Genomic DNA, 14,090 nt, shown 5'->3' with positions numbered 1-14,090 from the left:
CAGGTAACCTTTGGTGCCAATGTGGGTTCCTGAAAAGCTTCCTAAAGATACACATCCACGAGCTGCCACTTTAAAAATGTATAACAGCCTTTGATGTGCGTCCCCCAAAGCTCCATTGCTTATAAGAACTGAACAATGAGATGATAGTTCTCCAGAGAAAAATACAACTATTGAAGCAAAATCTCGATGACAGCATTCTCTTCTCTGAGTTCGATTCATCTCCACGATGCACAAATGCCTCGCTTCATTGAAACCTCAGCATTGGGTCTGAATAAGGCAGAGAGGTTTCCTCGCACCATTCATATGGCTTGAGGACTGACCAGCCAAGATCTTGGCACGTCTGTTCCTGCTGACGAGAATACCAGCCTGGGTGAAGCTCAATTCAGCAGCCCCGTTCCCCGCAACTTACAAACCATGGGACGATGCTCAGCCTGGATTTGATCAGGGAATAAATGACAGAAGCAATGAAGTATTGGGATGGCCAAAAGGTTTGTCTGGGTTTGTAAGATATTATGGAGAAACCTGAAAGAAACTTTTGGCCAACCCAACAGAACGAATTAGCTGAGCAACAAGATAAGTGATTGTGAACCTCGCCTAGTAAAAGCCCTCCATTCTCTCTCGCTCCTTCTATTCTTCCAGGTGCAGCCCATCAAAATCTTAATTGCCCAATTCGTGCCCAACATATACTGAACAAAATCTGAAAAGGAATATCTAACGATGCTTCTTCTCTAACTTTTTGAAAGCCTCCATAATAAAACAAACCCTAGGTGTTCCCCACAGTGTAGCCTGCAACAACTCAAACTGAAAGTCAACTTCTATAGTAGAAATTAACACAACATCTTAAATCAACTCTACTTCAATAAAATAATTTTTAAACAACCCAATGACAGTAACAAAAAAATAATGAGTAAAATAAGAAAGTCAACTTCTTGGTTAAAAAAATGTATAAACAAAAGGCCCTTTTTAGAAATGAGCTTTATTTTCAATCCTACTTAGTTCTAAAAGCCTTCATATTTATTTTTTCCTCCCACCAGGTTACCTACAAGCTTGGATTCCACACATCACAACAAATAAATCAAACACCTGCAGGATCCAGGTGCTGACCACCAGACGGCCACACTGGTGATAAAATTCAGACTCGGATTCAAAGAAGCTTCTGTGCAAAATGCTGTATGTCCTCAAATGAGGGTTATTGTTTGTCAATCTTGAAATCATCCACTTAAAAAGCAGACCCCCAAACCCAAGCTTTCAGAACTGGATCCCAGTACCACCACATAAATCACTCTCATTCTAAAGACTCTACAATTAATGGTCCCCAAAAGTTACTTTAATAGAGGGCTTCCAGGCAAGGCAAAGTTTTTCTTAAAACCCCCATTCACCCTGCCAACTGCTCTGCACCTCTCTTCCATGGGAATCCGTAATACTTCACCCTCAAAGTCCTGGGGCAACCTTAGTGGCACCGTGTGGCCGAGCACAGCCCACTGTGATGGGAAAGGAATCTGGACACTGACCCAGCAACAATGGACTTGCTCAGTCATCACAAACACAGTGCAGTAAGAGGCTGCATCAAACCAAAACGCCAGCCTTTCTGCTTCAGATCCCTGGGTAAGAAAGATTTTTACAAGTCCGTGTCACTCGAACCAAAAAAGGATGGTCGTTAAAAATAAACCAAGAAAGACACAGAAACGGGTTTCCAGGGAAAGCCTGGTAGAAGAGAGATTCTGCTCTGATTAAACAGGTTCTTTTATCTTTGGGGAATGCAACATTATCCCAGCCCTTTACATACACTCTCCTCAGACTCCTTAAGTAGACAGCATTTCAAGGCAGCGATCAAAGTGAAAATATCTTTGAAAAGAAAACAGCGATGTGGCTGGGAAACCGTGTGCATCTTGGCGAACATTTTTTCCACCCACCACAAGCTTGGACTTTCTGGGAAGGTCACTCGGTTTCCGGTCAGAAACATTCTCGAAGTCGTCAGGAACGGAGGAAGAGAGACTCAGAAGGAGTGTTCTCGGTTCTGCGTCTGGAGCTCAGGAACCAAACAGCCTGGAAAAGTTAGAGGGCAAACCTCCATGAGGATGGGAAGCTGTAGCCTTGAAAATGCTGTCAGGAAATATTTTCTGGTTACCATTACTATGGGCTTCCCAGGTGGCACCAGTAGTAAAGAACCCACCTGCCAATGGAAGAGACTCAGAGAGGCAGGTTCAATCCCTGGGTTAGGAAGATCCCCTGGAGTAAGAAATAGCAACCCACTTCAGTACTCTTGCTTGGAAAATTCCATGGACAGAGGAGCCCAGTGGGCTACAGTCCATGGGACCGCAAAGAGTCAGACACATTCTATTACTAAGATTATTTTGCATCATTTTCTGAGTTTACAAGTAACTCTATTACACAACAACGTAAACACACTTAACACTCAACTGTACACGTTAAAAAAAGTAACTCTTCTAAAAAGTATCTACGTCTTATTTTAGCCCATGCTCTATCACGGCAAGTCAGTGGTGACTTTCATAAATGAAAAAGACCTTTGAGTAAACAATTATTAGAGAACTGCTAACTGAAAAAATCTGGAACAAGAGAGGCCTAGAAACTGGATCAATGTTCATGAAGTTTGGGAATGGGTATACAGGTTATGATACAGGCCTACAGGGGAAAACTACAGAGTTGTTAAAAATATACACAGTTGACTCTTGAACAACACAGGTTGGAACGTGTACCAGACTACTTATACGTGGATTTTGTCTTTTTTTTCAATAGTAAATTCCACAGTACTACAGGATCTAAGGTTTGGTTAACTGGATTTTTTTCAACAGTAATAGGAAAAGGAGTACGTCAAGGCTGTATATTGTCACCCTGCTTATTTAACTTCTATGCACAGCACATCATGAGAAACGCTGGACTGGAAGAAGCATAAGCTGGAATCAAGATTGCCGGGAGAAATATCAATAACCTCAGATATGCAGATGACACCACCCTTATGGCAGAAAGTGAAGAGGAGCTAAAGAGCCTCTTGATGAAAGTGAAAGAGGAGAGCAAAAAAGTTGGCTTAAAGCTCAACATTCAGAAAACGAAGATCATGGCATCTGGTGCCATCACTTCATGGGAAATAGATGGGGAAACAGTGGAAACAGTGGCTGACTTTATTTTGGGGGGCTCCAAAATCACTGCGGATGGTGACTGCAGCCATGAAATTAAAAGACGCTTACTCCTTGGAAGAAAAGTTATGACCAATCTAGACAGCTTATTAAAAAGCAGCGACATTACTTTGCCAACAAAGGTCCATCTAGTCAAGGCTATGGTTTTTCCTGTGGTCATGTATGGATGTGAGAGTTGGACTGTGAAGAAGGCTGAGCACCAAAGAATTGATGCTTTTGAAGTGTGGTGTTGGAGAAGACTCTTGAGAGTCCCTTGGACTGCAAGGAGATCCAACCAGTCCATTCTGAAGGAGATCAACCCTGGGATTTCTTTTGGAAGGAATGATGCTCAAGCTGAAGCTCCAGTACTTTGGACACCTCATGCGAAGAGTTGACTCACTGGAAAAGACTCTGACGCTGGGAGGGATTGGGGGCAGGAGGAGAAGGGGACGACCAAGGATGAGATGGCTGGATGGCATCACGGAGTCTGAGTCAACTCCAGAAGTTGGTGATGGACAGGGAGGCCTGGCGTGCTGCGATTCATGGGGTCGCAAAGAGTCGGACACGACTGAGCGACTGAACTGAACTGAAACACTGCAGTACTACACGATCCAAGGTTGGCTGAATCTGTGGATGCAGGACTGCGGATATGGAGGGCCAACTATAAAGTTACACTTGGATTTTCAACTACGAGGACAGTCGACTCCCCTAACCCTTGTGCTGTCAATTAATAGTATAAGGGAATTCTCTGTATTATCTCTGCAACATTTCTATAAACCTAACTCTTTCCAAGATAAAAACGGTTATTTGAAAAACTAACAACAGATGGGGCAGGGACAATTAAGTCACACCACATACAAACGAAAGAAGCTGGATCCCTACTTCACATCATACACAAAAGTTAACTCAAAATGGATCGCAGACCCAATTATTAAAACTATACAACGTTTACAAGAAACTTTTAGGTGAAAGTCCTTGTGACCTTAGGTTGAAAACTGAAGTGAAAGTCGTATCTGACTCTCTGCGACCCACGGACTGTAGGCTCCTCTGACCCACCTCTGTCCATGGAATTCTCCTGGCAAGAATAATGGAGTAGGGTGCCATTCCCTTCTCCAGGGGAATCTTCCTGACCCAGGGATCGAACCAGGTATCTTGCATTAAAGGTGGACTCTTTGTCGTCTGAACCACCGTCTGAGCCACCAGGGAAGCCTTGGATGAGGCAATGACTTTGAGGCTATAACACAGAAAGTACAAGCGATAAAAGAAACAGACATACTGGATTTCATCAAATTTGTAGAATTTTGCGCTTCAGATGACACCATCAAGAAACTGAAAAGACAATCCACCAAATGGGAGGAAATACTTTCAAATCATTTGCCTGATAAGGGACTGGTATCCAGAACTTAAAAAGAACCCCTCCAATTACAACTTTAGTAATAATCCAACTAAAAACTGGCAAAAGATCCAAACAGACATTTCACCAAAGAAGATATACAAACGGCCAATAGTTCAATGTCATTAACTGTCAGGGAAATGTAAATCAACCTTCACATCCATTAGGAAGGCTATAATCAAAAAGATTGACAATAACAAGCATCAGCAAGGTCGTGCAGAAATTGGAACCGTCAGACACTGCTAGTGGGAATGTAAATTGCTGAGCCACTTTGAAAGAGTCTGGCGGTCCCTCAAAAGGATAAATATAGTTACCATATGACCCAGCAATTCCACTCCTGGGTATATACCAGAGATCTGAAAACTTAAGTCTACATAAACACTTGTACACAAACGTTTGTATCAGCATCCTTCAAAATAGCCGAAAAGTGGGAACATCTCAAATAGCCACCAACCGACGCGCAAACTGCGGCCTATCAATACAATGGACTATTATTCAGTCACAGAAAGAAACGAAACAGTGACACACACTACACCATGGAAGAACGCAGACGACGTTCTGCTGAACGAAGGCAGCCAGACACCAAAAGCCACACGTGACGCCATCAGCGTGGAACATGACAACAGGCGAATCCAGCAGGGACAGGGAGGAGGTCAGTGGCTGCCTAAGGGCGGGAAAGGGAGGGACGGGAGGGATCTGCTCAATGGGTAGTGGGTTTCCCTTGCGGTGGATGAAAACATCCTGGGACTAGAGGTGACAGGTGCACAACCATACGAAAATACTACAAAATACTCAACTGTGAAGACTGACTTCCACTTCTTACTTAAAATCTTGACACTTTCCTTTTCTCCCTATCTTCCCCTGCCCATAATTTTTTACGAATATTTCAACATAAAGAAGAGTTAAAAGGACAGTTCAGCAAACACCCACAAACACACGACCTACGTTCTGTAATTAACGCTTCACTTTACCATGTATCCATCCGTTTATCCACCCAATTACCCATCTACATAATTTTGGATATGTTTCAAAGTTGCAGGTATCAGTGCCCTTGGTCTCTAAACATTCAGACACCTTTCTCCCTGTGAAGTGAAGTGAAGTGAAGTTGCTCAGTCGTGTCTGACTCTTTGTGACCTCAGGGACTGCAGCCCACCAGGCTCCTCCACCCATGGGGTTTTCCAGGCAAGAGTACTGGAGTGGGCTGCCATTGTCTTCTCCATTTCTCCCTATATTTCAAGCTTTTCGTTGCTGTTGTGCAGTCACTATGCCATGTCTGACTCTTTGTGACCCCATGGACTGTAGCACGTCAGGTTTCCCTGACCTTCACCATCTCCTGGAGTTAGCACAAACTCATGTCCATTAGGAGAAGGCGATGGCACCCCACTCCAGTACTCTTGCCTGGAAAATCCCATGGGCGGAGGAGTCTGGTAGACTGCGGTCCATGGGGTCGCTAGGAGTCGAACACGACTGAGCGACTTCACTTTCACTTTTCACTTTCATGCATGGGAGAAGGAAATGGCAACCTACTCCAGTGTTCTTGCCTGGAGAATCCCAGGGACGGGGGAGCCTGGTGGGCTGCCGTCTCTGGGATCGCACAGAGTCAGACACAACTGAAGCGACGCAGGAGCAGCAGCAGCAGCATGTCCATTGAGTTGACGATGCCATCCAACCATCTCATCCTGTCGCCCCCTTCTCCTCCTGCTCTCAGTCTTTGCCAACATCAGGGTCTTTTCCAAGAAGCCAACTTTGTGCATTAGGTGGCCAAAGTATTGGAGCTTCAGCTTCAGCATCAGTCCTTCCAATGAAAATTCAGGGTTGATTCAAGCTTTTTAGGACTTTTTAAAAATTTCCAACTGAGCTCAGCTCCAACAATTACAAAAGTGAGCGTACAGAATAGTGAACCATCCCCTTGGACCCGCTGCCTTCCTCAGCAGTCACAGCACGGCTGCCTCAGTGGACAGGCTGGACTAGACCCTCCAGATTCCGCACGGGCAGTCACTTCCCTCGCTCACTCATTCAGCATTCAGTCAGTGTTACTGTGTGCGAGTCACAACACCAGAGTGTGACGCCAGAGTGTACCTGCAGGTGATAGCCCACCTTTTTACTTTCTAAACATTTTCCTGGGTGTGCGTGTGGGTGGGAGTGGGGAGGCAGAATTCCCTGACGGTCCAGTGGTTAGGACTCTACACTCTCACTGCCGAGGGCCCAGGTTCTATTCTTGGTTGGGGAACTAAGATTCCACAAACCATGCAGCATGGCCAAAAAGAAAAAAAGAAGAAAAAAAAATTCTGTGTAGACGTGTTATCAGTGACGATGTCATCACCATTGGTCATATGAGTATCTTTTGAGCTACCTGACTCTTCTCCTATTCTTGGAGATTTAGGTGATTTCCACTTTTTAACAGCCTGAAAGAGTCGGTCGCTGCCTCCCTGACAGAGCCCTTTCTGGAGAAAAGCTTCCCTCACTCAAGAGCATAGGCTGAAAGAGTTGGCTTAGGTCAGGGAGCTATAAAAAGTCACAATCAAAATCAGGATCCTAGGCTACTGGCTAAGCTAGCCTTGGGCTGAGCCGAGAGGTTACGAAGCCTGAGGCTACCATCCTGATGGCCACAAGCCAGCAGACAAGTAGTGAAGAAAGCTGGTCAGGTAAGAAAGGATGATGAAGCCGATGGGCAGAGAAAATGATGAGAACATAATGAGTTCTCCTCTGCCCCAGAACCTTTGCACATGCTACTGCTGGCACTACTATGCCTCTCTCCAGCTCTGTAAAAGGCAGATTTCCTCTCGATCTTTAGGTCTTGATTTCAATGGCATCTTCTTAGCCTCTCCCTGACCATCCTAAACTGGGAGCCTCCCCCTTCAATTCTCCACCTTGCAATTGATTTTTTTCCTATTTTCTTGCTATGCCCTGTTATTCTGTGCATTCACTGACAGAAAAATGTTAGTCGCTCAGTTGTGTCTGACTCTTTGTGACCCCACGGGCTGTAGCCCGCCAGGCTCCTCCATCTGCGGGATTTTCCAGCATGAATACTGGAGTGGGTAGCCATTTCCTTCTCCAGTGGATCTTCCTGATCCACAGTTTGAACCTGGATCTCCTGCATTGCAGGCAGATTCTTAACCGTATGAGCGACCAGTGCATTCACTGAAGGCAGGGACTGTGGCTGTTTCGGTCTCAACTGTAATCCTGGAGCACAGCCCTCGACAGACACTTGTGAATAAATACTAATAAATGAATGAAGGAGGAGCTCCCCAACACTTCTACTTTCTGTGAGGACTTAGTTATACTTCCTACACTCCTGCAAATTCCTTGATCTCTTCATGAGCCCTCTTTGTACCTAGGTAGGCCTCATCCAAACTCCCCAAAGGGGCCTTTCTAGGCCCCTATTTTTGGGCTTCTCTGGTGGCTCAGACACTAGAGAATCTGCCTGCAATGCAGGAGACCCGGATTTGATCCTTGGGTCAGGAAGATCCCCTGGAAAAGTGCATTGCAACTCACTCCAGTGTTCTTATCTGGAGAATTCCATGGACAGAGGAACCTAGCAGGCTACAGTCCATGGGACTGCAGAGAGTCAAGACATAAGTGAGCAATTAATACTTGTCAGGCATACTTTACAGTCCTCTTTCCGGGCTCTAAAATACTTTCTAGTGGCACAGAAACCCCTGCTCACCTGACCTCCTACATCCTAGAATCATTCCCTTAAACAGCTACTTGGTTGACACAAGGACCACCCAGCAACCCCAAATTCAGCATCTCAATGACTCAAGACAGCCAACTTTTCATTCTCTTCCTCTTTAGAGAAAGGACACAGGGATGGGCCCAGCATGCCCCAGAACCCCTGATGCTCTTGTTTCTTTCCCCCTGAGTCTGCTTCCCCTGAGTGTCATAATTCATTAACAGCAGCACTGGAATTATGACCCTGACACTGAAAGGAAAACCAATCCAACCGGGTATTTTTCACCTAATGAGAAAAATATAAATATAAATAGGCATAAAAGCCAGAAATAATTTCTGAATACACTTCTGCTGGCTTCCAGCAGGGTGGGAGCAAAACCCAGCAGCACACTGGTCTCAAGCCATAGTTTCCACTTTGGCTAACGCCAAGCATAGGCTAAGCACAACAGAGCTGGCAAGAGGTGACGGAGCCACAGGCTCCAGGGAAGGCATCTCTTGACAGCTCCCGCCAAGGCCCCGGGCACAGCCAGGACTTGGAGAACGCCATGTTCTAATCAAAGCTTCAGCCTGGACTGCAGGGACATAGTTTAACTCCTGTAGACCCCTGTTTCCTCTCGAGCATAGAGAGTTACTTTGAAAGCAGAAATCATGACACAAAAGTGCAGACTGGGCGGACAGAGAACGACCATCAGGAGGATCATTCTAGGGAACGACACTGAGAGCAATAATGACGGAGGAGACAGGCGGGCTGGACTTACACGATCATGCAGAACATCATGAAAACGTTCCACAGCGCGATGAAGATTCGAAAGTATCTGAGGCTCAGCAGGAACTCCCGGATGTTGTCACCTGGGAAGTCAGAAAGCATTTTCACAAGCAGGGCTAACACTTCTGTTTTCAGCACTGCAGTGTGCTTCTGTGGCCCCTGCCCGCCCCACACCCCCTGCCCCCGTATCCCAGCAACAGCATGGCTTGTCCTTTGGGCCACCTCTGTTCCCCAACCCTGAGCACTCAGGCTATAGCTGCCAATGACCAACCCCCAGAGAGGACCAAGCCCCCAGCCTCTGAGTAGCTCAGGGAAGAGCACATGACCCAAATCTGTCCAGTGAGAGCTGGCCCTGCGACTGTGGCCCCAACTACTGGGAAAGAGGCACCTGCTTTCTGCCAGGGTTGCTGGGCTGTGAAGATGGAAGCCCAACTCTCTAAGGCAGGGGTTGGAAAACCATGGCTGGTCCACAGGCCAAAACTGGCCTCTGCTACTTACTTCTGTATAGCCCATGAGTGAATAAAATTTTTTTTTAATGATTAAAAAACAACAACAACAAAGCTTTTAGTGAGACACACGAAATTACATGAAATTCAAATTTTAATGTCTGTAAATAAAACTTTATTAAAATATAGCCATGCCTATTCATTTACATATTGTCCATGGCAGTTTCCAAATCACAGAGGTGAACTGTTGCACCAGAGACTGATGGCCCACAAAGCCTGAACTATTTATGACCTGGCCCTCCACAGAAAAAATGTGCGTCGAGGGTCTTCTTTACTAACACAAGCCAGCCTGAGAGTAAAGCCAACCCAGGAGGAAGAAGAGCTGGGGAGGGCCACATGCTACAGGTCTGTTTTAAGCTCTGAACCCACATGTGTCTGAAGATCATGCTACCCTTGGATGTTTCCATTCGCTTTACACATTTTGAGCTGGTTTCCAGGATTTACAACTGAAGTGATGGTGTTAGTTGCTCAGTCATGTCCAACTGTTTCTGACTCCATGGACTGTAGCCTGCCAGGCTCCTCTCTCCATAGAATTCGCTAGGCAAGAATACTGGAGTGGGTAGCCAGTCGCTTGTCCAGGGGATCTTCCCGACCCAGGGACTGAAGCCTGGTCTCCTGCATTGTAGACGGATTCTTTACTATATGAGCCACCAAGGAAACCCCTTACAACTGAAAAAGCCTAGTAACTCAGGCATGTAAACAAGAGCTTTGCTTTGGTGATGACTTACTCTAGTACACACTGATGCCAAGGAAAAGAAACCACTCCAAGGAGAGGGAATTTGGTACATGAAGACTCCAGAGGGACTTCCCTGGCGGTCCAAGGATTAAGAATCTGCCTTCCAATACAGGAGATGCAGCTTAGATCCCTGGTTGGGGCAAGAAGATCCCACATGCCTCAGGGCAACTAAGGCCGTGAGCTGCAACTACTGAGCCCACACACCAGACAAAAGAAGCCTGTGCACCACAACGAAAGATCCCACATGTCACAAGGAAGATCTTGCGTGCCACAACTAAGATCTGATACAACTACAAACCATAAATATTAGGGGAAAAGAAGATTCCAGAGACCTGGGTTCCAGAACCTTCCTCTGGGGTTTTGAGTTGAGTGCCCAGCCTCTTAAGGCCTCCAGAATGAGATGAGGCATCCAGACGAGGTGCTCTACAAGGGTGGCACCCCAAGTGCCATCCATAGACCAGGGCTGTCCGGGAAGTATGGAATGCCAGGTAGGAGCTCAGAAACTTCCAGAGCAACCCAACGTTGATGGCCACTTGGCGCTGCTGCACCATCCAAGCACAGAAGCAGCACAAGGTCTTGCTCAACATAGTTTAGACAAGTCCAGCACTGTCCAAAGGGGATTCCCTGGTGGCTCAGTGGTAAAGAACCTACCTGCAATGCAGGAGCCGCAGGAGACGTAGGTTTGATCCCTGGGTGGGGAAGATCCCCTGGAGGAGGGCATGGCAACTCACTCCAGTATCCTTGCCTGGAAAATCCCATGAACAGAGGAGCCTGGTGGGTTGCAGTCCATGGGGTTGCAAAGAGTCGGACCCAAGTGAGTGACTAAACAACAGTGTTGTCCAAGTTACGGGGTTAGTGACATATAACACACCCTCCATAGCGTTGGCCCAGCATGGACTACAAACGTCAGAGACAGGTCCATCCCCAGGATGTCTGCAAGGCACTGCTTGGTGAGGCCCTTCTCTGAGCCCAGATCACAAAAATGGCCTCTCTCCCTCTCAACAAAGGCTGATTAAAGGCCACTAGTCTGGGGTGTACAGGGAGGAATGAGACAGGTATCCCCGCCCCAAGGAGCTCACAGGGAGTACAAATACTAAACAAGTAACCACATAACTGATAATTCACTGTGAGTGCCGTGGGAGCTATAACGGGGTACCCAACCTGGCGGGCGTCAGGAGTGGGGTGGGGTCAGAAGTCTCACTGATTAAGTGCATAAGCTCGGATGTTACATATGGGCTGAAGTTTACTGTCCTTCCGCGCAGGTGACTTGGGCCTATGTGTGCCCCAGTTTCTTCTGGTGTAAACAGGGATGATGGGGGACTGGGAAGTCTGCTGCCCAGTGCCCATTATATAGGATGCTCTCGGTAAATGAAGTCACTATGATATTAGGGGTCAATCAAGCAGACGATGGACAGGGAGGAGCATTCTCTGCAGGGGTACCAGCCCACACAGAGTCCTAGCTTGAAGGAGCCTTGCAAGAAGCCCCCAGTCAGAGGAAAGTCACTGTTCTGACCATCCTTGTCATCAGTGCCCCTGCCACCTCCAAGCTAGAATAGTGCCTTACACATAGTGGGTAAGCAGCGCACACAAGTGCTAAACGAATGCACGCATGTGTGAATGACTGACAGATGAATGGTCTAGTGACTGAGAGGACAATCTCTGGAGACAGAAACACCCAGGCTCAAATCCTCATGCTGTCACTGATTTGCTCGGTGGCCACCAAAAAGTTGAGCTCCATTTCTGAGCCTCAGTTTCCTCATTCCTCAGTTTCCTAACACAGGAAAATGCTCCTTACCTTTTAGAAACAGAGGTGGAATGAAATACCTGTAGGAAGCACCTAACAAGGCAGCCACCACCAGGCCAGCCCCCGATAAAGGAGAGCTGTCAGACGGTCTGTTCCGATTCACAGCTCCTCAGGGTTCCTGCTGTCCCCATGCAATGCTCCCTCATGACACCCATGAGCTTGGCTACAACGCCGCCTCCTCAGAGGGCCTTCCCTCCATACAAGGAAGCTGAAGCAGCAACCCCATTGCTAGCCTACATCTTCTCCTTTACTGTCTGTTCTTTGTTGAGGGACTGTTTGTCCCACTCTGTGTGACTACAACCCAGAGGCAGGAATTACCTCTGTCTTGTTCCCTGCTGTGCTCCCAGCATCCAGCACAGTAGCTAGTATATAACAGGAGCTCAATCAATGCTAGGTGAATGAAGGGATGAATGGGTGTAATAGTCAGGTACAGGTCCCATTAGACTCCAAATAGTTGCATGAGTCAATTTAGCTGCAAGTATATATTCAAGAGCCACCAGAGGCCAGGCGGGTAAAATGCTATAAAGGGGGCGGAGGCTGGGATAAGCTAGAGTCCACAGGCCCCACTTCGATGGGGTTCTGCTTCTCAGCTCCCATTCAACAGATGCCAAAAGGTCTCTTGAACTCCAAGTTGTAGAATGTTCTGATTTACATGTGAATTTTTATATGACACCTTCTGGCTTATTTGAAAGCTAATCTAATTGAAAATTAAATTAATCTAATTGAAAATTAAACAGGTCTACAGCATTCTGAACCCACTCCAATATTCTTGCCTGGAGAATCCCATGAAAAGAGAAGCCTGTGGGGGCCCTGTGAGGGTTCTGGTTCATGAGGTTGCAAAGAGCTGAACACAGCTGAACGACTGAACAATAACAACAGCATTCTGAAGAAAATACCTATTTGTGAGGATATTCATTCATTCACACTGGAATGTTGGAACTTCAAGGACACAAGGAAGCCAAAACAAGCTGGAGCCTCTTTTCTGGAGCTTAAGACCAAGTGTGAGAAGTAGATACTAGCCAGATGATAGCACACACAGAAGAAAATTATAATTGTAAAAAGTGATATGAGTGCTGACCTATGCAAGGAGGCCTGGTAAGAGAAACAAGTGGATGACGAAGGTGGGGAGAAGGAACAGCACAAACTCCGGCCACCCTCACCACACACACTTAAAACTGATGAGAAAAAACTGTCCTCTCCGAAATGTACCAATTTCAGAGTCCTGAAAGGAGGCCTTACCTGTGCTGGGCTCCCTCGACTCCTCCCCAAAGCCCTGCGTGTCCTTCTTTTTCCTACAAAGAGAAGCAGACAGCGTCCACTTTCAATAGGACAAACACATCACCTGGTCTCCAGGCCCTGATCCCCAGCTCAGAGGAGAGTTCTAGCCCTACCGCTGGTTTGCTGTGACTTCGAGCAGCTCAGTGATCCTCCCTGGACCACCACTTGTCCCGCAAATCATAGCTATGACTACAGCCATCGACGGGATGGAGGCGGTGGTCCGAGGGTGCCAGATGTGGGGCTGAGGATACACGTTAGGGCTAAGAGATTCTCGGGGGATGGGCTCTCATGGGTCCGAGCAGAGGGATACTGGGGGAACTGAGAGTCTGGATTTCAAGTTGCGGTGGCGCAGAGGATTGGAGAAGGACGGACCGGAATGGAGGCGGAACTAGAGTCCTGGACTTGGGGGCGGGGCCGGGGTCGTAGGGCAGGCTCACGCTCGCAGGGGCGGGGCTACAGTTCCCGCGGATGGAGCCACGGTCCAACGCGGCCTACTCACAGCTTAAAGTTGAGTACCGCACCGGCGTTCATCAGCAACGTCCTGCAGAGGAAGAATACGGTTACTTAGACCGCCCCCCACCGTACAGGGCCCTCACGTCCCATCCTCTGGTCCCCCTAATTACCCAAACAGCAGGATGTCCCCGATCATCGTTACGGCAGGCGCGTCCGTCAGAACAGGAAGCGGAAACCTCGGGGAGGGAGGGGAGAGACACATGAACCAACCAATCTGGAAGCAGCTCTGGCGAGGGCTGAGCCAATCAAAGACCAAGGCGGGCAGGGTCCCGCCTTCTACAGGCCAAG

The 14,090-nt window shown here is 47.3% G+C and overlaps 1 protein-coding gene across 6 annotated transcripts; it reads right to left on the bottom strand.

The window, feature by feature from the left end:
* Positions 1 to 957: 957 nt before the first annotated feature.
* On the bottom strand, positions 958 to 13,981 carry SMIM7 (small integral membrane protein 7). 6 transcript variants are annotated; one of them, XM_060415378.1, is made up of 7 exons: positions 13,913 to 13,981; positions 13,789 to 13,830; positions 13,251 to 13,303; positions 8,958 to 9,048; positions 4,191 to 4,368; positions 2,174 to 2,229; positions 958 to 2,046 (listed from the first exon to the last, which is right to left on the bottom strand). In XM_060415378.1, the coding sequence occupies exons 1-6, from the start codon at positions 13,936 to 13,938 to the stop codon at positions 2,191 to 2,193; spliced, it is 429 nt and encodes a 142-aa protein (XP_060271361.1). In that variant the 5' UTR covers positions 13,939 to 13,981; the 3' UTR covers positions 958 to 2,046; positions 2,174 to 2,190. The 6 variants fall into 6 exon arrangements, with proteins under 6 accessions (XP_060271361.1, XP_060271363.1, XP_060271362.1 ...); XM_060415380.1 differs by lacking the exon at positions 4,191 to 4,368; XM_060415379.1 differs by lacking the exons at positions 13,789 to 13,830; positions 13,913 to 13,981 and adding an exon at positions 13,403 to 13,654.
* Positions 13,982 to 14,090: the final 109 nt, after the last annotated feature.

This window comes from Ovis aries, chromosome 5 (genome assembly GCF_016772045.2).
Source record: "Ovis aries strain OAR_USU_Benz2616 breed Rambouillet chromosome 5, ARS-UI_Ramb_v3.0, whole genome shotgun sequence".
Taxonomy (NCBI): domain Eukaryota; kingdom Metazoa; phylum Chordata; class Mammalia; order Artiodactyla; family Bovidae; genus Ovis; species Ovis aries.
Note: the sequence above shows the minus strand (reverse complement) of the source record. Positions and strands in the feature narration are given on the sequence as shown.

What these genes read in the sequence shown, in the direction of transcription:
- SMIM7 (XM_060415379.1), bottom strand. Translation starts at nt 13,488, where the DNA reads ATGGCTGTAGTCATAGCTATGATTTGCGGGACAAGTGGTGGTCCAGGG. An exon ending in GAAGTCACAGCAAACCAGCG is followed by an intron (nt 13,304 to 13,402) that starts GTAGGGCTAGAA and finishes TTCTCTTTGTAG; the next exon opens with GAAAAAGAAGGACACGCAGG. An exon ending in GGAGAATTCCATGGACAGAG is followed by an intron (nt 2,230 to 4,190) that starts GTGGGTCAGAGG and finishes TTCTTACTCCAG; the next exon opens with GGGATCTTCCTAACCCAGGG.